Genomic DNA, 21,935 nt, shown 5'->3' on the forward strand with positions numbered 1-21,935 from the left:
CCCCGCAGCGCGACTCGCCCTCCCGCCCCAACCCCCGGCCTGGCGCCGCCGCGGAGCCCCGCGCGCTGGGGTTGCGCCCCAGCGGCGGACCTCAGGCACCCCCGCCTTGGCCCCTGTCGCAGATGAGGACACTGAGGGCGGCGTCCCTCACCCAGGCCACCCAGGTGGTGCGGCTGCTCTGCCGCCTCCTCTGGGAGGGAGTCTCCCTGCCTGGCCTCGCCCCCGAGTCTCCCTGCTGCTGTAGAGCCGGGCGCCCCGGCCGGCATCCCCCTCGTGGGTGGCAGGAGAGCGGACTTAGAGCCCCCGAGGGCCCCTCAGCAGAGGAAGGGGAGTCCCCTTCTCTGCCACCGAGAGTCCTGTGCTTCGGAATGAAGGGAAGGCGACCTCTTTGTCCGGGTGCGGCCGGGCGCGGGGGTTGTGGGGGCGCCATCTCCTCTTCCGGCCCCTGGGACTGGTGTCCTGAAGTGTCGGGAGGCCTTACGCAACCTTGACAGGTGCGGGCTACCGGGGTCCATCGGCAGCCGGAAGAGACCCAGAGAGACCTGCATTTTCTGGGCCCTTCTCTTCTTTAGGCCAGCTTACCCCCAAGCCTGGCTCCTGGGGATGGATGAGGAAGGAGCTCTTTGCAGTGCACCAGGCACGTTGAGAGTGGAGGCACAATGGAAATCCTCTGTAGGACCCCAAGCAAGACCCTGCACCTCTTTGGGCCTCAGTTTCCCCATCTGTAAAATGAGGGGGTTGGACCAATGCCCCCTCCCCTTCCCCTGTGACATAATGCCTGAGAAGGCGAAAGTTACCCTCAACCCCTTCCAACACACACACTCCAGCGAGAGGAGGGCAAGACTGGAACCTCTGCCCGAGAGGTTAAGGTGGCTTCTGTGGCCAGGAAGCGCTTCCGAGCTGTGCCCAGTCCCGGGAGTTCCGCCCCGTCTGCCCACACTTCCCTCGGTCCCTGCCCAAGTTTCCTCAAATTCGGGCTGTGCGCGCCCTCTGGTGTCGCCTCTCACACTTTGCAGTCGTTTACCAGGATTCCCGTAGGGCGTTTTGTAAAATAAATAAACTATAATATTAATGAAAAGTATAAAATGTATAGAGTTTTCAAGAAACTGTGTTCTACTTCCAGAAAATGGTCACTTTAACCTTGTAAATATTTATCTAAAATGATATTTACAAAACTGTGATATATTATTATTTGATTGTATATGTACAACTGTAAATACATTTGTACCTCTCTTGTATTCTAAAATAAAAATTACTTGGAACATTTATCATTTAGCATCTGAATGGGTGGACACTTTTGTCTGTATGAAGGAAATATAGAAAGTGTCTAGAAGCCGGAAAGGGCCGGTAGGAGTTGTTCCACTTACTGGTGCGTACAGGAAAATTTTCTCTGTCACAACTGGGGTGTCAGATCTCAGTGAGATGGGCCACAGTGCAAAGCAACTGGAAACCTTGAAAGGGGCTGGGCTGGCCGGGCGCGGTGGCTCACGCTTGTAATCCCAGCACTTTGGGAGGCCGAGGCGGGCGGATCACGAGGTCAGGAGATCGAGACCACGATGAAACCCCGTCTCTACTAAAAATGCAAAAAATTAGCTGGGCGCGGTGGCGGGCGCCTGTAGTCCCAGCTACTCGGAGAGGCTGAGGCAGGAGAATGGCGTGAACCCGGGAGGCGGAGCTTGCAGTGAGCCGAGATTGCGCCACTGCACTCTGGGCTGGGCGAAAGAGCGAGACCCCGTCTCAAAAAACAAAAAAACAAAAAAGAAAGAAAGAAAGAAAGAAAGGGGCTGGCCAGATTTCTCCCGGTTTCCAGCTGGCTCAAACATCAGTGCCTTACTTTGTAACTTCTCCCAAATATTTACTTTTTTTTTTTTTTTCATTTTAATGGCCAACTCGAAGGAGTTCAAGCAGCCAGTGGGAATGGGCCAAGATGGCCACCAAGTGCCCTCCCAATGCCTAGACTCTCCAAATGTTCTGGGCACCCATTCTCAGACCCTCTTGAAGAAGATCAGGGAGCAGGAAGACCTCGAGTTAAAGCCCGTGGGCTTCATGTTCCTATAGGGCCAGGCTTGCCTCTCCTCTCCAGGAAGGAGGTGCGTGCAGGGGAGTGTGAGTTCACACCTGTGCTCCAGCATACACCAGCCATGAGGGTGTCATTGTCCAGCCCACTGGGTGTGTGGTTTCCTGGCATCCTTCAGGTACAACTCTGCATCTTCATCCAGCACACGTGTGCACACATGCGCACCTGCAGACACTTGGGAATTCACACTTGGACACACAGCCCAGCCCCACTTGGAACTTCAGGGGTGTACTCCTAAAGACCCCCATACTTTGAGGGATTTGTTCTGGACCCTGGAAATAGGGGCACAGGCAGGGTTGGGCACCTGATGAGTTCACTTGCAGGCCCCGTCTGGGGTTCACTCCCTCAGGCCAGTGGGGGAAGTCACCTTTGGTTTTCCTCCCACTGGAACCTCGCTTCTCCTTTGACACCCCACCATTAGGCCCCCAATGCCTCCGGTGGCCCCTGCATTCCCCCCTCCCATGCAGCCCCCATCCAGGCCTTTTGTTCCCTTGACCAAAGCCTATCTGTCCTGAGTCCCCCTCCCTTGGATGCCAAGGGGTGAAATGGCAGGTGCTTTTCCTGCCCACATGTTGAGACTCCCAGGAAATAATTCTGGCTTCCTGAAGCAGGGCCGCCCAGAGTCAGACCTCAGAGAGGTCAGTGAGTCCCTTGAACAAAAATCGAAATTTTTCTCTGTTCATCATTCTGTCCTGTGAAGTCTCAGCTAACAGATCCCAGGATCCCCATCCCAGGCTCCAGAACCCACCTGGTGGTAGCTGGTTGTAACTGCAGACCAAGGTGCCTCTGGTTTGCCCACAGATCTGTTTCCACAGAAGTGTGCTGCCCCGGGTGCCAGGGCCTGGGATACCAGGGTGAAAGGATGTGACTTGTGGTTTGCACGCTGGAGGGAGGCATGATGCTGAAAAGCCTAACCACTTACTTTGCTTGCATTTCCAGCAGAGGCCTAAGGCCCCTTTCCTGAGATTGCAGCCACCCTAATCAAAGACATGCAAACACAGCCATGGCAGTTTCTGTGGGCCAGCCCTGGGCTTGGGGCTTTATTTTTATTTTTATTTTTGAGATGGAGCTTTGCTTTTGTTGCACAGGCTGGAGTGCAATGGCTTACTGCAACCTCTGCCTCCAGGTTCAAGCGATTCTCCTGCCTCAGCCTCCCGAGTAGCTGGGATTACAGGTGCCTGCCACCACGCCCGGCTAATTTTGTATTTTTAGTAGAGACGGGGTTTTACCATGTTGGTGAGGCTGGTCTCAAGCTCCTGACCTCAAGTGATCCACTGGCCTCGGCCTCCCAAAATGCTGGGATTACAGGCCTGAGCCACCACGCCTGGCCAGACCCCACTTCTTGATTGAAGAAGTATGAAAATATTCAGGGACATGCTTAATATGACCATAGACATTGACACTGTTTCTAATACTTTCAGAACAAGTGATGCTTTGATGAGCATCCTTAGGCTGAAATCTGTGTGCTCATCTCTGCTTAGAAAGTTTATGCAGTTAGCCAGGCGCAGTGGTTCACGCCTATAATCCCAGCACTTTGGGAGGCACAGGTGGGCGGATCACTTGAGGCTGGGAGTTCGACACCAGCCTGGCCAACATGGGGAAACCCCAGCTCTACTAAAAATATAAAAATTAGCCGGGCGTGGTGGCAGGCGCCTGTAATCCCACCTATTTGGGAGGCTGAGGCCCGAGAATCACTTGAGCCCAGGAGGCAGAGGTTGCAGTGAGCCAAGATCATACCATTGTACTCCAGTGAGACTCTGCCTCAAAAATAAAAAAGGTTTATGCAGTTATTTTTACCATTTTACCATTTCAATGGAACACAAGATGAACCCAGTAGGTAGATGAGGATTGAGTCAAGAGTTTTGGGCTAGAGAGTCCCTGCTGCCTCTGTTTTCATGTTTTTCAGGATTTCCTTGCCAGCTACTTTCACCTGGAGTTCACCTGTTCCCCACCCCAACTCCCCAGGGTCCATGGTTCCCTCATTTCAAGGCTCATTCAAATGCTTCCTCTGTCAGGCAAGCTTTTCTGTCTGTCCTCCCTCTCCCTTCCCCATCTTTGAACATCTTAGCACCTTGATGACAGGGGCTTCAAATGATCCAGCTCTGTGGTCCCACAGCACATAGCTGGTGCCCAGCAAATGCCTGCTGAAAAAGTTTCTTCATCAATTCAACAGAGATTTACTGAGAGATGTTTTGTTGTTGTTGTTGTTGTTTGTTTGCTTGTTTGTTTGTTTGTTTTAACGGAGTCTCGCTCTGTCAACCAGGCTTAAGTGGAGTGGCACAATCTTGGCTCACTGCAACCTCCGCCTCCCAGGTTCAAGCAATTCTCCTGTCTCAGCCCCTCGTGCAGCTGAGATTACAGGCGCCTGCCACCATGCCCGGCTAATTCTTGTATTTTTAGTAGAGATAGGGTTTCACCACGTTGGCCAGGCTGGTCTTGAACTCCTGACCTCAAGTGATCCACCCACCCAGCCTCCTACAGAGCTGGGATTACAGACGTGAGCCACGGCGCCCGGCAGAGAGCTGTTTTAAGGGTCCTGAAATCTGACATGGTATGCCGACATGGAAATCTTTGTTCTAGAAACAAGAGGCAGGGTGCACCGTGCAAAGCTGCACAGGAAAGCACCGGGTTGGTCAGGAGGCAGAGGGAAGGAGGGCAAAACGTAAGCAAGAGCCTTTATTGTGGTTTCCATGGGAAGGAATGGGTGAGGCACGGTAAGCAGGCTTAGGATTGGTTGGTTTGAATAACTGCAGTAGGTGCTGGGGTTTATATAAGGGCTTTCCCTAGTTGTCTGGCGTCTGGCCTTGGGATGATCAGGGCAGTTGGATACTGGCCCTGAGTAAAAGAGCCTAATAAAGGAGGTGTTTGTGGGTGTGGGCTCTGGATTGGGTGGTGTGCATTTGCAAGGGTCCTCCTGGGTGAGTTGTTCACTATCTCCAGGAACCGGTTAACCCTGGGTGGGGCAGTCCCTCTGGGAAGAGCAAGTCCCCAAGATCTCAAAGCATCTGAGTACAGAAAAGCAAAGGCGCTGGGCACGGTGGCTCACGCCTGTAATCCCAGCACTTTGGGAGGCTGAGGTGGGTGGATCACCAGGTCAGGAGTTCGAGAACAGCCTGGCCAACATGGTGAAACCCCGTCTCTACTAAAAATACAAAAATTAGCCAGGCGTGGTGGCGGGTGCCTATAATCCCAGCTACTTGGGAGGCTGAGGCAGGAGAATCGCTTCAACCTGGGAGGCAGAGGTTGCAGTGAGCAGAGACCACACCATTGCACTCTAGCCTGGGCAACAGAGCGGGACTCTGTCTCAAAAAAAAAAAAGCAAAGGCATGCTTAATACAAGGGCCTACTATATATCAAGCATATATAGGAAATGGGCAGTGAACAAAATGGACAGTCCGGGTATTTGTCGGGCTCATATCCTGTGGGAAGACAGGCAATGAGCAGACAAGCAAATCTGTATTTTGTAAATATATTGCATTTTTTCAACAAATATTTTATGGCTGCCCTGTGTGCCAGGCCTGGTTCTAAGCATTGATATGTGATGAACAGAACAGATAAAGTCCCTGTTTTCAGCACATGCATGTTCTAGTGGGGGGAGACTGCAATCAATGAACCAAAAAAAAAGAAAAAGAAAGAAAATTGAAGCCCAGGCATGGTGGCTCACACCTGTAATCCCAGCACTGTGGGAGGCCAAGGTGGGCAGATCACTTCAGGTCAGGAGTTTGAAACAAGCCTGACCAACATGGTGAAATCCCATCTTTCCTAAAAATATGAAAATTAGCTGGGCGTGGTGATGGGTGCCTGTAATCCCAGGCTGAGGCAGGAGAATGGCTTTAACCCAGGAGGCAGAGGTTGCAGTGTGCTGAGATCGCGCCATTGCACTCCAGCCTGGGCGACAAGAGCAAGACTCTGTCTCGAAAAAAGAAAAAAGAAAAATCAGTGACAAGAAGTAAAACAGGATCAAGGGATTAAAAAAAGGACTGGAAAGTTATTCCAGATAAGGTGATCAGGGAAGTCTTCTCTGAGGAGTTGATGTTTGAGCAAGCCATGAGTGAGAAGGAGCCAGCCACACAAAAGCCTGGGAGAAGAGAATTCATGCAGAAAGAGACCAGAGTGAAGGGCCCTGAAGTGATGAGGAGGTTGGTGCTGCGGAACCGAGGGGAAGCCAGCTAGTCTTGAGGCAGGAGAATAGGGTCTGGAGGCAGGGAACATAAGGCTGATTCACACTGACTTTCTAGAACTAAATCAAAAGGAAAACCCCAACTTTCCAAGTCCAAGTAACAAAAGGACCAGAGGCTACTCCCTTCGCAATCCCGGCTTTTCTGTGTGACAGATGAAAAACTGAAAGTACCTCTGATTGGTCCCTTCCCACAACCAGTAAGGCTGGTAGGGGGCCAAGTCTTCATTTGCATAGGAGTATAACTTTGTAACTTCACTTCAGCCTCTGATTGATCACTTTCCACAGCCAATCAGACATTTGCATAGGGTGTAACTTGTAACTTCAGCCTCTGATTGGCCACTTTCCACAACCAATCAGACTGATCACGGGCCACTCCTTCATTTACACAGGATGTACACCAAATAACCAATGGGAAACCTTTAGAGGGTATTTAAACCCCAGAAACTTCTGTTAGGAGCCTCTTGAGTTTCTTTGCTTGGGCCGTTCTTGCCCTATGGAGTGTACTTTCGTTTTCAGTAAATCTCTGCTTTTGTTGCTTTATTCTTTCCTTGCTTTGTCTGCGTGTTTTGTCCAAGACGCCAAGAAGCTGGGCACCCTCCACTGTTAACAGTCTGGCTGCAGCATAGTGAGTAACGCAGTGGGTTAGGACGAGAATGAGGTCAGAGACAGGCAGGAGTCAAGAAGTGCTGGAAGCAGGGAAGTGATTTAATCTGTTTTTAAAGCTCCCTCTGCCTGCTGTGTGGAGATTCGATGATAGGAAGGACAAAAGTAGAATTAGGAAGACAAGCTAGGAAGTTATCTCCCTGGTAAGAGATGCTGTTGATCAGCCTGGGGCAGTGGCTGCAGAGATGCACAGATGCACAGATGTGTGGCATCAGTGAATCTTAGACCTTTTCCGCCACTGAAATTACATAGGGAGTTAAAACACGCACAGACTTCTAGACCTTACCTTTGCAAAGCCTTGTGAAAGGAAAATAAATCTTGGGGCCCCAAAATCACTAAGCTAAAGGGAAAAGTAAGTCAAGCTGGGAACTGCTTGGGGCAAACCTGCCTCCTGTTCTATTCAAAGTCGCCCCTCTGCTCACTGAGATAAATGCATACCTGATTGCCTTCTTTGGAGATGCTAATCAGAAACTAAAAAAAAAAAAAGCAACCATCTGTTTCTTTCTTTTTTTTTTTTTGAGACGGAGTCTCACTCTGTCGCCCAGTGGAGCGATCTCGGCTCACTGCAAACTCTGCGTCCCGGGTTCAAACCATTCTTCTGCCTCAGCCTCCCGAGTAGCTGGGACTACAGGCGCCAGCCACCATGCCCGGCTAATTTTTTTTTGTATTTTTAGTAGAGACAGGGTTTCACCGTGTTAGCCAGGATGGTCTTGATCTCCTGACCTCGTGATCCACCCACCTCGGCCTCCCAAAGTGCTGGGATTACAGGCGTGAGCCACCACGCCCGGCCTCAACCATTTGTTTCTTATCTACCTATGACCAGGAAGCCCCTTCCCAGCTTCGAGTTGTCCCGCCTTTCTGGACCGAACCAATATTCATCTCATATACGTTGATTGATGCCTCATGTCTCCCCAAAATGTATAAAACCAAACTGCGCTCCGACCACCTTGGGCACAGGTTGTCAGGACCTCCTGAGCACACGTCCTCAATCTTGGTGAAATAAACTTTCTAAATTAACTGAGACCTGTCTCAGATATTCGGGGTTTACAGCCTCAATGCCTAAGGAATCTATACTTTTTACAAGCCCCCTGGGATGTGCTGCTCCGTCTCCGGGTTCCCACTTGTCTACTGGTGGTAAAGGGGTAAGTGTGGCCAGGCTCGGTGGCTCATGCCTGTAATCCCAGCACTTTGGGAGGCCAAGGTGGGCGGATCACTTGAGTTTAGGAGTTCGAGATCAGGTTGGGCAACATGGTGAAACCCCGTCTTCACAAAACAAATACAAAAAATTGGCCGAGCCTCATGGCATGTGCCTGTAGTCCAAGCTATTCAAGAGGTTGAGGTGATAGGATTACCTGAGCCCAGGAGGTCAAGGCTGCAGTAAGCCATAATCGTGTCATTGTATTCCAGCCTGGGTGACAAAGACTGTCTCAAAAAAAATAAAAAATAAAAAAGGGTGCGTATGATGATGCAGAAAGAGGAGCACTGCGGATGGGAGAGGAGGAGTCTGTCGTTTTGGATTCTAGTCCCAGTTACGAGTCTGTTTGGGGGGCTCGGTGGCCCCAAGTGATCATCAGGGATAGCAATGCCTACCTCGAAGATGGGCTGAAAGTGAGGAATACATAACATAGTATTTGTAAAGCACTCAGCAAAGGACCAGCCGAAGCACTCGGGTTATGTTTGGTAAAGGGTGCAGGTTCTGGGGTAAATCGCTTGCGGTTGGAACACACATCGGCTTTGCTGCCATCTGCTAATGTGAATTCCATTCCTTTTGGGGCCTCGATTTCCTCCTGCATAAACTGGTATCCACAATGCCAACCTTGTCACAGGCTCCGTGAATGTGAATGCTGTGAGAATGCGCGGGGTAAAGGCGACGTCTCTCCCTCCCGGGAAGAACTTGGATGGTGTCAGGCATACTCTCTCCTCCGCCTAGGGCCACTCGCTGGGCCTGGCTCCCTGGCTGCCGGGCTACGCGGGCTCAAAGGACACTATCGCCCTCTTATGGCCGCGGCAGGACTGGACCGAGTGGCTAGGCTCTAGCGCCTTCCTCCAGGCACGGCGGAGGGCGAGGGTCTGGCAGCCCACTGACCCAGGGCCTTGGGGCACTAGCATTCATGTCATCGACTGCCTGGCAGGGCTGGCTTTCTTAAGTGTGGTCGTGAGCCTTGCTTAAGTGGAAGAAATGCTGTCGCTTTGGAGATTTATAAAACAATTGGCTCGACGGATCTTTCTTCAGGAGGCGGACTTGCTTTATCGGCTTTACTGACCACAGCTGATGCAAATGATTTCATTTAATCCTCTTTAGAGTCCCTGTGCATGGGGAATTACCATCCCCAATTTGTTTCTTGTGAATGCAGGGCAAGGAGAGGGAGAGGGTAGTGGGGGACGGGGAGAAGCGGCGAGGGGTACGCTCCTATTAAAATGGAGCCGCAGAAAAACCCACAGTGACAGCTGTCTGTTCTCCGCTGAATCCTTATAACAGCGCCTGGCACACAGAGAGCGCTCGACTCGCTGTTTAACTAAATGCAAGCCAAGATCTTCGCATTATGTGTGCTCTTCCCTTCCCTACCAAATATACCTGGCTTGCAAGGTTTGACCTGTTTTCTTAGACGATTTTTAACTTGTTTGCAAAAGAAATGTTGGAGTAAATTAGCTTGTTCAAAGGAGTCTTTATGAAAGGACAGAACCAAGTGAAAAGTATCTAGAGCCCGGTTTTGGGGGTATAGATGATGATGTTGAGCCAGCACCCACGGGGCGGCCGCAATGTAGAATCCTGGGGCTACTGGGAACCGTGTGGAAAGCGGCTCTTCTTTCTGTTCAAATAGTGTTTTCTGTAGATCCCATCTCTCCATCCTCCTGAGCTCTCTCTTACAAAATATCGGATTTCGGCAGCTTAGAATTGGACAGAAACTCAGAGGTCCATTTCTCAGTTATACAATAAATGGGATGATGAGTACAAGACAGTTTTGGTAAAAAGTCACACGCCACACAACGTCAGATTTTATTATTCCACGGGTGCTCCCTTGCCAATAGTAGACATGGCAGCTCGACTCCCTTCCCTTCGGGTTCGCCTTATTGTTGCCAATTGTAAACATGGCCTCTAGACCGTGAGTTCTCATTGGCAGCTGCTCTGAGTCCCCGCCCTTCCCCGCCCCTCCCAACGCGGCCGGGAGTTGCGGAGTCGGATATCGCGGCCCCCGGCTGAGCTGCGCCTGCGCAACTCATTGGCGCCAAGATGGCGATGGAGATGAGGCTTCCAGTGGCTCGCAAGCCTCTTAGCGAGAGACTGGGCCGCGACACTAAGAAACATCTAGTGGTGCCGGGGGACACAATCACTACGGACACGGGATTCATGCGGTACGTGGGGACTTGGGGGAGTCGAGGCTTCAGAGAGCGGCTTCAGGGTTCTCTGCACGTGGTCCAGGCCTCGTATCCCTGTGTGTGTAACTCTCCGCGGGACCCAAGGCACTTCGTCTGAGCATCCTACTCGCCTCGCTTCCGAGTCTCGTGCTTCTTGCCCCCTGCATCTTGTGTGTCCCCGTCTGCATTTGTCTCAGCTTCCTGAAACCCTCCACTCCTGACCTCGGGTGGCTGTGACTTTTGGGTCTTCTGCCTGAAGTCCAAATCTTTGAGCCTTCCTTGTGGGAGACCTGGAAAGCTGGGGAGGGTTAGGCGCAGGCTCTTTTCCAGTTTGCAGCTCTCTGAGGGGACGGTGGGCGTTCTTGGCCGCCTCCTCTTCAGTTTAGAATCCGTAATTGTTCGAGCTTAGGGCAAACAGTTACATTGTGCTGCATGCACCCATTTATACACATTTTGAATCTAAGGGGTGTAATATAGTGTATTGTGGTTAAGAGGGAAGGCTCTTGAGTCAGACAGTTGGGGTTCCAGTCCTGCTACCATCACATCTTATTAGCGGCATTGCCTCTCCACGGTCAGTTTCCTCATCTGTAAGACAGTGATAATAACAGTATGATATGGTAATGAGGATTAAATGAGACAATTATGTAAGAAAAGAAGTAAAACCAGCCATTATATCATCATAGATAACACTAGTGTTTCAACCTTTTTTTTTTTTTTGGTACATCTATATGTACAAGGGGCACAGCATTCATAGCATCGCCCTTTGACCTGTTAGTTTAAGGTTAGTGGATACTAGGAAATTTTTTTTTTCTTTTTTGAGACGGAGTCTCTCTTAGATCAGTCGTGCGATCTCGGCTCACTGCAACCTCTGCCTCCTGGGTTCAAGTGATTCTCCTGCCTCAGCCTCCTGAGTAGCTGGGATTACTCATGCCAGCTACTCAGGCGCATGCCACCATGCCCAGCTAATTTTTTTTTTTTTTTTTTTTTTTTTTAGTAGAGACAGGGTTTCACCATGTTGGCCAGGCTGGTCTCGATCCCCTGACCTCAAGTGTGATCTGCCCGCCTCAGCCTCCCAAAGTGCTGGGATTACAGGCTTGAGCCACCATGCCTGGCCCCTAGGAAATCTTAAGATTCATTCTTTCATTAATGCTTTCAACATATATTTTGTGCAGTTGGGTTATTATGGCAGAGTGAAAAATCTCTGTCCTGGTGGAGTTCTAACAGGGAGAGAGAGATAATAAGCGCAATGAATAAGTTATTCAGAATGTTAGGTAATAATGCAATAGGGTAAAAAGTGGAGCAGGGTCAATGGTATAGGGGGGAGTGGTGGCAACGGGGTGGGCTGTGTTTTCAATGGCACAGTCAAGGTAGGCCTGCTGCAGAAAGTGACACCTGAGCAGACCTGAGTGAGAGGAGTGATGTCCAAGTGGCTGTCTGGAGAAGGAGCACTGAAGGCAGAGGGAGCAGCCAGCACAGAAGCCATGCTTTGCAGGGGGAGCCTGTTAGCTTTGAGGAACACATTGTTTTTGAAGGGAGAGAGGTCACCTCGAGTTACCCTCGTATCCTTTCTTTGTATCTTCGCCTTGCATCAGGGGCCATGGAACGTATATGGGAGAAGAGAAGCTCATTGCATCTGTTGCTGGCTCTGTGGAGAGAGTAAACAAGTTGATCTGTGTGAAAGCTTTGAAAACCAGGTGAGAACAAAAGGTGTGTATTCCCTTTCTTGCGGCATCCAGGTTGTACTACCAGGCTTTTCCTGCCCCCTCCTTATCCCCCACCCCACCCCTGCCTGCCCTGTCGTGCTGTAAGTCTGAGGTTTTGACCGTGACTATAGGTGGGGTGGTGCAGATCAGTGCAGGCTTCAGAGGTTTCCCCATGTTATGTCACCACTCCAAGCCTTGGTTACCTCCTCTGCAAAGTGAGTATAATAGCATGGCCTACTTCATAGGATTTATTTATTTTTTTTTTTGAGACGGAGTCTCTCTCCGTTGCCGAGGCTGGAGTGCAGTGGCGTGATCTTGGCTCACTGCAACCTTCGCCTCCTGGGTTCAAACAATTCTCCTGCCTCAGCCTCCAGTGTAGCTGGGATTACAGGCGCCCTCCACCACGCCTGGCTAATTTTATTCGATTTTTAGTAGAGACAGGATTTCACCAAGTTGGCCAGGCTGGTCTCGAACTGCTGACCTCTGATAATTTCCCCCCACTGGGCCTCCCAAAGTGCTGGGATTACAGGCGTGAGCCACTGCGCCTGGCCTAGGATTTTCTTTAGAATTCAGTGAGATGGTGCATGTAAAGTATTTAGCACAGGGCCCGATACCTAGAAGCATTCAATGAAGGTTACCCCAGAAAGCAAGCCAGTGGGGTTGGAACAGAGTGAGTGAGGGGGAGAGAAGGGGCAGATGTAAGCAGAGAGCTGAGGTGGGCGGGCGTGGGCCTGCCTTGTAGCCAGACTAAGCATTTTGGCTTCTATTTTGTGTAATCTGGGAAGCACTGGAAGGGGTGGAGCAGAGGAAGGACTTGATCTGGACTTAAGCTCACTCTGGCTGCTGATGGGAGATTGAAGGGGGATAGGCAAGCTTAGGGAGGTGGATTAGGGACCATACTCATGATCTGAAGTGATGGTGGCTTCAACTAAGGTGGGAGCAGTGGAAGGTGGAGGAGTGATTGGAATCTACACAGATTTTATTTTCTGAATGTTTTTTTAAAATCATGAAAAGGTGTTGGGTTTTGTATTCTTTGGGCTTTACTGTACATAGGACCCAGTCAACTGTGAATAGAAATAATTTTACTTCTTCCTTTCCAATTTGGATGCCTTTTATTTCCTGCATATGTTTTAAGGGTAGAGCCAACAGGATTTGCTACTGGACTTGTCCAGGAGCGTGAGAGAGAGAGAGGAATCGAGGAACTCTCCAAGGTTTTTGGCCTGAGCAACTGAGCGGATGGAGTCACCATTGACTGAGATGGGGATAACTCATCCCCTATCTCGGTTTGCTATGGAGGACTGGGGGGGCTGCGGGAAAGCTTAGTTTTGGGCTTGATACATTTGAAAATGCTTGTTAGTCATCTATATGGCAGAGTTGGGTAGCTAGCAGTTGAGTAGGATTTGGAATTCAGGAGACTGGCACAGTCACAGCACAGAGTGGTGTTTTAAAGGTATTAGATTGAGTGGCCGAAAAGTGAAGAGTTCTGAGGACTTAGCCTCAGCACCGAGTACGTCTCATTAGAATCACGGATAAGGAACTAGCAAAGGGGCTTGAGAGGAGCAGGCAGTGAGTGAGTGGAGGAGACATGAGCAGACTCGTGTGGTTGGCGTCCTGGCTCAGATTTCCTTTCTCTTCCTTTGGCTGGTGCAGAACTCATCCATGTGCCACAGGAAAATAGTCCATGTTTTCCATTGTCGTGTAATCGAACAAAATAGGGGTTTTTGGCTAAATGAACTACTTGGAATAGTGATATGTCTAAGGATAGTTAATGGAGACTTTATACGTGGAGGAATGTTTGAAGTTAGCAATTTCTGAAAATAAGTCCAGACACTATAGTTACATGAATTTGCTGAATGTGGCGCCTATTCCAGGCTTTCACCCTGTTGAACTGACATCTCAAATGGTGTGTGGTCTTGTCAGAAAGTCTGCTCACAGATGGATGAATCCCTTGTGTTTTATCTTTCAGATACATTGGTGAAGTAGGAGACATTGTAGTGGGACGAATCACAGAGGTAACGTCGATACCAGTTTGGTGTTTACAAAGTCGAGGCAGGCTGGCGATTTCATTCATGGGACAGTCATTCCACTTGTAGTTAATGAAAAAGGCATTCATTGCATTTGGCTATTGTGTGGCCTCTGATGTAAATATGTGACTTGTTCGATTTCAGATTACCGGTTAATTTTTTTTTTGTTTGTTTGAGATGGGGTCTTGCTGTATCACCCAGGCTGGAGTGCAGTGGCGCGATCTTGGCTCACTGCAACCTCCACCTCCCGGGTTCAAGCGATTCTCCTGTCTCAGCCTCCCAAGTAGCTGGGATTACAGGCACTTGCCACCACGCCTGGCTAATTTTTGTATTTTTAGTAGAGATGGGGTTTCATCATACTGATCAGGCTGGTCTCGAACTCCTGACCTCAAATGATCCACCAGCTTCGGCCTCCCAAAGTGCTGGGATTACAGGCGTGAGCCACCGTGTCCGGCCTTACTGGTTATTTATGATATGAACTCCTGTCCCTGGAGCATGTGTCCAAGTGTGGAACTTGGCTTATAGGTTCAACAGAAGAGGTGGAAGGTGGAGACCAACTCCAGGCTGGATTCAGTCTTGCTGCTCTCATCCATGAACCTTCCTGGAGGAGAGCTGGTAAGGGCTACAGCTGGGGCCATGGACTAGGGCCCAGTGGGCTGGGGGGAGCCGTGGGACCCTTTGTTCCACCAGAGGACTTTGCTTTACACTGAGGTTGCCCCTTTGACTCCTGTTTGTCTGTTGTGAAGTTTGCTGCCCCAATGTGTATGTAGACTGTTCACCCTGTCCAGGTCTCCCGAAAGAGGGAGCAGTTGGCATATAATAGGATCAGAAACATCCATGGGGTGGGATCCCAACAGAGAGTTGGGGAGAGAAGCCCTTAGATGCTAGTTGTTAATAGTTTTCCTTTTCAGACATATCAGCCTTGCACAGTGAAGATGTTCCTTGAAAAGTTGTCTTTACATTAGTTTTTTGTGAATTGAAAGGCATTTGGTTATTCCAGACAACCACAGTAACCAAGCCACAGCCTTTTGTAAAATGCCATGGTTCAGCTTTATCTTCAGTCCAGCATGTATTTGCAGAGAGGCTTACTGTGCCAAGCTCTGTGCCGAGTGCCAAGCGCTGTGCCGAGTGCCAAGCACGACTGAGTTCCCCAGCAGGGGATATAAGATAACTGACCTAGTCCCTGGCAGTAGAATAAATAAGCTGTGGTTATACAAAAGGAGATTTCAGTGAGAGAAGCTCGTAGGAAAGACAGGCATTGGAGTTGATCCTGGAAGGATGGAGAGACGTTAAATGACTAGTTCAGGGAATCTGAGATAGAGGGAAATGTGTGAGCAGAGATATATCCAAGCAGGAGTTAGTCTGGTCCTGCTGGACTGCAGAGGGCTGTCATGGAAGATGAGTATGGAAATGTTGGCTGGGTGAGATTGGGAGGGGTGTAAATGTTGCTCAGAGAAGGGAGGGAAAGAGGAAGAGAAGAGGAGCTGTGGAAAAGTCTTTTGAGATGAAAAGTCGTGATTATCACTGATTGCCCTCAAGTGGCTTGGGTTACCTACTCCTGCTATAGTTCTCAGTGCTTGAATATTGTGGTTGGCCTCAAAAATCTCAAAAGGAAGTGAAAGAGAAAGAAGTGATGGAGACCTTTCTGAGGATCTGGCTTAAGTAATGTCATTTCTTTGTGTATTTCAGAGGAGAAGATCTGCAGAAGATGAGCTTGCAATGAGAGGTTTCTTACAGGAAGGGGACCTTATCAGTGTATCCTGCGCTTTGCACTCCAGCCTCTTGATGCTTTTCTATGGGACTGGGAAGTGGGCCTTCCATTGTATGTCTCTGACTGAAGAACCGTGTCATCCTTGCAGGGATCCGAGTCTTAGACCAAGTGTCGGGCTCTGCTGCATCCTTTCTCAGTCTCCTTAATTCAGGCTGACTCCCCAGCTCTTGTTCGGACCTGCTGCTAAGTCATTTCTTTGGGTCTTGTAACTTACGGTGGCCTGTGCTTTAGGCTAGGCTTTTGTTAATGATGTTAACTTTTAGCGCAGGGAGTGGAAAAGGTGTTCACGTCAAGACATTAATGACAGGCCGAGTGTGGTGGCTCATGCCTGTAATCCCAGCGCTTTGGAAGGCCAAGGAGGGAGGATTGCTTGAGCCAAGAGTTCAAGACCAGCCTGGGCAACATAGCAAGACCCCCCTCTCTACAAAAAAATCAAAATTAGCCAGGCCTGGTGGCACATGCCTGTAGTCCTAGCTACTCAGGAGGCTGGGGCCAGAGGGTTGCTTGAGCCCAGGAGCTCAAGGCTACAGTAAGCTATGATCACACCACTGTGTTCCAGCTTGGGTGACAGAGCAAGACTCTGTCTCTATTTTATCTTTTTAAAAATTATTATTATTTTTTTTTAAATGACGGAGTCTTGCTCTGTTGCCCAGACTGGAGTGCAGTGGTGCAATCTTGGCTCACTGCAACCTCCGCCTCCCAGATTCAAGCGATTCTGCCTTAGCCTCCCAAATAGCTAGGATTACAGGCGTGCGTCATGCCTGGCTAATTTTTGTATTTTTAGGAGAGACAGGTTTCACCATATTGGCCAGGCTGGTCTCGAACTCCTGACCTCAGGTGATCTGCCCACCTCGGCCTCCCAAAGTGCTGGGATTACAGGCATGAGCCACTATGCCTGGCCTCTGTCTTTTATTTATTTATTTACTTATTTTGGAGACAGAGTTTCACTCTTGTTGCCCAGGCTGGAGTGCAATGGTGCGATCTTGGCTCACTGCAACCTCTGCCTCCCAGGTTCAAGCGATTCTCCTGCCCCAGCCTCCCGAGTAGCTGGGATTACAGTCATGCGCCACTACGCCCGACTAATTTTGTATTTTTAGTAGAGACGGGGTTTCTCCATGTTGGTCAGGCTGGTCTAGAACTCCTGATCTCAGGTGATCCACCCACCTCAGCCTTCCAAAGTGCTGGGATTACAGATGTGAGCCACCGCACCTGGCCTTCTGTCTCTTATTTTTTAAAAAAAGATATTCATGACAACCAAGGGGAGAGGTGAGTTCACAGTGACGTCCTCTGGGTCTAAGATTGTTGAGCCTGGACCATTGGAGAGGGGAGGAAAAGATGGAGGTGTGGGGTCAAGGGGCAGAGGCTGCAGAGGACAGGGCAGTGTGTGGCCGAGGCTGCTGTTTGTTCCTTCATCACCCTGGCCAGGCTGAGGTCCAGGCAGTGTTCTCTGACGGAGCTGTCTCTCTGCACACGAGGAGCCTGAAATATGGAAAAGTAAGTCGGGCTCTTGATGTTCCTGTTTGCTGACTGAGACTACAAGGCTATTTCTGAATCCCCATAGCTCTCTGGAATTCTGGCCTAAAGAACCCCAGTAGCTAAGCATTAATAGAGGCTGGCATCCCACAAACTGATCGTGTTCCTTAAACGTAACATCAGGAAGGTCAGGGTTCACAGGGTCATGGGTCAGTAGCCTTGTAAAGAACAAGTTTTATCCGTTTTCTCCAAGGAGACTGACTTCCACCAGAAGAGCCCCTCCAACTGTGGGCTGGGAGGCGCAGCTGTCTCTCTTCCTCCAGGGGGCGCTGCAACTCAGCACTGGGGCTGAGGCTGTCCTGGGAACAAAGGCAGGCTGGGCCTGGTTAAACAGCCCTTAGACGAACGTCCAATCAGTCCAGTGGATGTTATTACTGGCAAAGCTTGCCCTGTCATCTGAGCCTCTAAATGGAATTTCACTGCTTTTCTTATACGAAGTTGCATTATTGAAGCTATTATTTTAAGGAGAGCATACTTCCTAAAACAAATTAGGATTTACTAGTCTCTTAGCTTTATCTGGGTGAAGATTTTTATTTTCTGAGCGGAACAAAAACCTCTTCCCTTAATGGAGTGGCTGCAGCCAGCCACGTTGATGTACCTGGAGTAGGCAGAGGACTGCTGCAGTATGCTGACTTTCACAACCCTGGGTCCTGCGGACTCGCCCTTGGCAGGACGTGGACTTAAGCTGTCCTGCCAGGACCAGACATGGATTTGCACCCATCTCCAGCCATCTCCTTACCTACCCAGAGGCACACATCTCACAGGCAAGATGAGTGGGGTTCAGGTATGAGCTAGGGTCATGGAACAACGCAGTGCTCCTCGGCCAGCAGGAGGCTCCAGCTCACTTCCTCATTGGCTTCAGCTTCTCTAATGTCTGGCACATGAGTTCTGGCTTACAGTGCAAGGAAGACTGCAAAGGGAAGTGACAGAGAAGAGTATCAAAAGTCACCTTCTGCTGGGATGTATGAATAGCCTCTGAGTCCCAAAGTGTTCTCTGCAAAAATGTGTACTATGTGTATGCATGTAGGCGACAGCAATTGTAAACAGGAAGGACACCAATTTGAATATACTTAGGATGTGTATTCTGCAGTCTCCTTTTCATTCATCCCACTGATCCTGCAGTGACCTAGCTTTGTGATATATTTCTTTAGCTAGGTCAGGGGGTTTTGGTCCAGGTTTCCCCCTCCCTGGTGAAACGGCAGAAGACCCACTTTCATGATTTGCCATGTGGTGCCTCAGTGATTCTCGGCAACAATGGCTTCATCTGGATTTACCCAACACCTGAGCACAAAGAAGAGGAAGCAGGGGGCTTCATTGCAAACCTGGAGGTGAGCAAACACTGTGGCCATTGTCAGTGGGATGGAGGGGGCTCAGTCTTTGCTGTGTTTTTGTGGCCAGTGAAGTTGGTTGTTTTTAGCCATATTACTGCTGTAGGCTGAGTCACTGACTTTCCATCAAGGTGTGTTCATGAACCCCATATTATCTTCTCTCTTCTAAGGAGATGAACTCAGTGAATGGTTTGATGTTTGTTGGTGGAGATGGCAAAGTTGCAGGGTAATAGCCGAAGAGCCAGTGAAGAAGCCATTCTTTTTCTGTTTTGTTTGTTTTGTTTTGTTTTGAGACAGAGTCTTGCTCTGTCACCCAGGCTGGAGTGCAGTGGTGCCATCTCGGCTCACTGCCAGCTCCGCCTCCTGGGTTCAAGTGATTCTCCTGCCTCAGCCTCCCGAGTAGCTGGGATTACAGGTGTGCCCCACCATGCTCTCCTAATTTTTGTATTTTTAGTAGAGATGGGGTTTCACCATGTTGGTCAGGCTGGTCTCGAATTCCTGACCTTGTGATCCACCCGCCTTGGCCTCCCAAAGTGCTGGGATTACAGGCATGAGACACTGCGCCCTGCCCCATTCCTTTTAATCTCCCTTGGAGTTAGCTGTTTGGTTGATTTGGAGTTCTGGGGTAATATTGTCTGAGTCATAAATGATTTATCTGTTAATTTCTGTGGCTGGTCATGTATTTTGATCCTGTTTATATTTCTCTTCCCTTCTCTGTGTCTCCTTATAGCCTGTCTCTCTTGCTGATCGAGAGGTGATATCCCGGCTTCGGAACTGCATCATCTCGCTGGTAACTCAGAGGATGATGCTGTATGATACCAGCATCCTGTACTGCTATGAAGCATCCCTTCCACATCAGGTACTCTCCGCAGGGCCTCTCCCTTCTTCACTGATCTGTGAGCCGCTCTGTTGTTTGTTCAGAGACAATATGCACGTATCCCCAATACTTTCCCAGCATCCGTCAGTATGAACTGGTCTGAAACAGCCTTAATGAGTGTCTGGTAGATCTTTCCCTAAGATACTTGCAATATTCTCAATGCCTAGTGTCAGTCTAAGGATTTTGGGGCTGGAGGTGTCAGGTGGGACTAGTTTATGAGAGCAGCCTCTGGACTGCATCTTACCTATCCCAAATTTCAGCCAGCTTTTGGATGAATGTCAGAATACTATTTTTGTTCTTGTCGGCTATATCCCAGAGAATCTTGCTGATTTATTAGGCTGCTTCTAGCAGATCATATCTTGTAACGCTTAGTCTCTGAGACATGAAAGGAATACAGAAAGTTTATGTTAACGGCTTGATTTATGTTTGGATTGGCTTGGTGGTCTGTTTATGGTTGGTTTCTTTTCTGAACAAATGCCTTTTCGCTTTTTCAGATCAAAGACATCTTAAAGCCAGAAATAATGGAGGAGATTGTGATGGAAACACGCCAGAGGCTTTTAGAACAGGAGGGTTAAGGAGGCGCTCCAGAAGGACAGGACTGTGGACCTTGCAGGAGTGAAGACTGTGATGTGTGGTCCCCATATGTGGCTCAGCAAAGACTCGAGAGAGCATCCCTTTGTCTGCATTGACGGCCCTGTGACTGCCTCCAGCCCACAGGCCTGCTTTCTCCTGTCCTAACACCAAGCCTGGGTGGCAGATGAACGGTGCTTCCTTGGGTTCCCTATTCCATTAGGGAATAGTTTCAGCTCTTTCAAAGTGCACAGTGTTCCAGTCGAATGGACTCCCATCCTGGAATAATATGGAGAATCCTTTGTCTTCCACTCAACTGTCATTCACAAGGCACAGTGCCCCGTGAAATTGCCCCAATAGAAAACATGGCATCCCTGACCTCCAAATGGTCTGTTTTGGCCTCTATTCCTATATCCTTTAAATGACTGAGAATGCAGCTGGTAAAGTTGGAAGAATAAAGTTAACCAAGCAGGCCAGGCGCGGTGGCTCACGCCTGTAATCCCAGCACTTTGGGAGGCCGAGGCGGGCAGATCACCTGAGGTCAATAGTTCGAGACCAGCCTGGCCAACATGGTGAAACCCCATCTCTACTAAAAATACCAAAAATTAGCCAGGTGTGGTGGTGCGCACCTGTAGTCCCAGCTACTTGGGACGCTGAGGCGGGAGAATCGCTTCAATGTGGGAGGTGGAGGTTGCAGTGAGCTGAAATCGCGTACCGCACTCCAGCCTGGGTGACAGAGCGAGACTCTGTTTCAAAAAAAAAAAACCAAGCAGCCTTTTGCTTGGTTGGAATCTGATTTTCTGTTGCATATTCCTTGTAGCCATAGGTGCGATTATGTTCACACCAGGCTGCCTTAATCTGTCCTGCTTGGAGAGTGACTTGTAAGATGCTGAATTATTCATGATAATAGAGTGAATGTTCTGGGTCCATGTACTCAGATAAACATGAAGAAAATAAGCTAAGAAAAATGGAGACTGGAAAAGCAAAGCTGTTTTCCTCCTATAATTGAAGTAGTGGTGCATTAACTTGTGGATAATTCAGAGTTAAAAGATAAAAAGACGCCAGAGTTCTCGCTGAAGAATGTGAGAATTCCAGTGCATTGTTTTTTCTGATGACTATCTAAAAATGGTGCCCTGATGTAGGTTTGGGGGAACCTTCTTAAAAAGGGTACTGTGTGCCTATAATCCCAGCACTTTGGGAAGCTGAGTGGGCAGATCATCTGAGGTCAGGAGTTCAAGACCAGCCCGGCCAATATAATGAAACCTTGTCTCTACCAAAAATACAAAAATTAGCCGGGTGTGGTGGCACAAGCCTGTATGTAGTCAGCTACTCAGGAGGCTGAGGCATGAGAATCGCTTGAATTCGGGAGGCAGAGGTTGTGGTGAGCTGAGATCGCACCATTGCACCTCAGCCTAGGTGACACAGTGAGACTGTCTCAAAAAAAAAAAAAAAAAAAAAAAAGGAAAAAAGAAGGACAGCCGGACATGGTGGTTCATGCCTGTAATCCCAGCACTTTGGGAGGCTGAGGTGGGTGGATCACAAGGTCAGGAGATCAAGACAATCCTGGCCAACATGGTGAAACCCCGTCTCCACTAAAATACAAAAAAAAAAAAAAACCATAGCCGGGCATGGTGGCTGGCACCTGTAGTCCCTGCTGCTTGGGAGGCTTAGGCAGGAGAATGGTATGAACCTGGGAGGCGGAGCTTGCAGTGAGCTGAGATTGTGCCACTGCATTCCAGCCTGGGTGACAGAGTGAGACTGTCTCAAAAAAAAAAAAAAAAAAAAAAAAAAAAGACTACATGCAAGTGCTGTCTTCACATATGTGATGAACTATTTTTTGTTTGTTTGTTTG

The 21,935-nt window shown here is 49.3% G+C and overlaps 1 protein-coding gene across 1 annotated transcript; it reads left to right on the plus strand.

The window, feature by feature from the left end:
- The first annotated feature begins 10,126 nt into the window (after nt 1-10,126).
- On the plus strand, nt 10,127-21,172 carry EXOSC2 (exosome component 2). The gene is made up of 9 exons (XM_003276737.4): nt 10,127-10,274; nt 11,870-11,971; nt 13,947-13,992; nt 14,530-14,619; nt 15,694-15,759; nt 17,201-17,269; nt 18,460-18,636; nt 19,367-19,495; nt 20,008-21,172. The coding sequence occupies exons 1-9, from the start codon at nt 10,153-10,155 to the stop codon at nt 20,086-20,088; spliced, it is 882 nt and encodes a 293-aa protein (XP_003276785.1). The 5' UTR covers nt 10,127-10,152; the 3' UTR covers nt 20,089-21,172.
- The last annotated feature ends 763 nt before the right edge of the window (nt 21,173-21,935 follow it).

Source organism: Nomascus leucogenys, chromosome 8 (assembly GCF_006542625.1).
Source record: "Nomascus leucogenys isolate Asia chromosome 8, Asia_NLE_v1, whole genome shotgun sequence".
NCBI classification, from domain to species: domain Eukaryota; kingdom Metazoa; phylum Chordata; class Mammalia; order Primates; family Hylobatidae; genus Nomascus; species Nomascus leucogenys.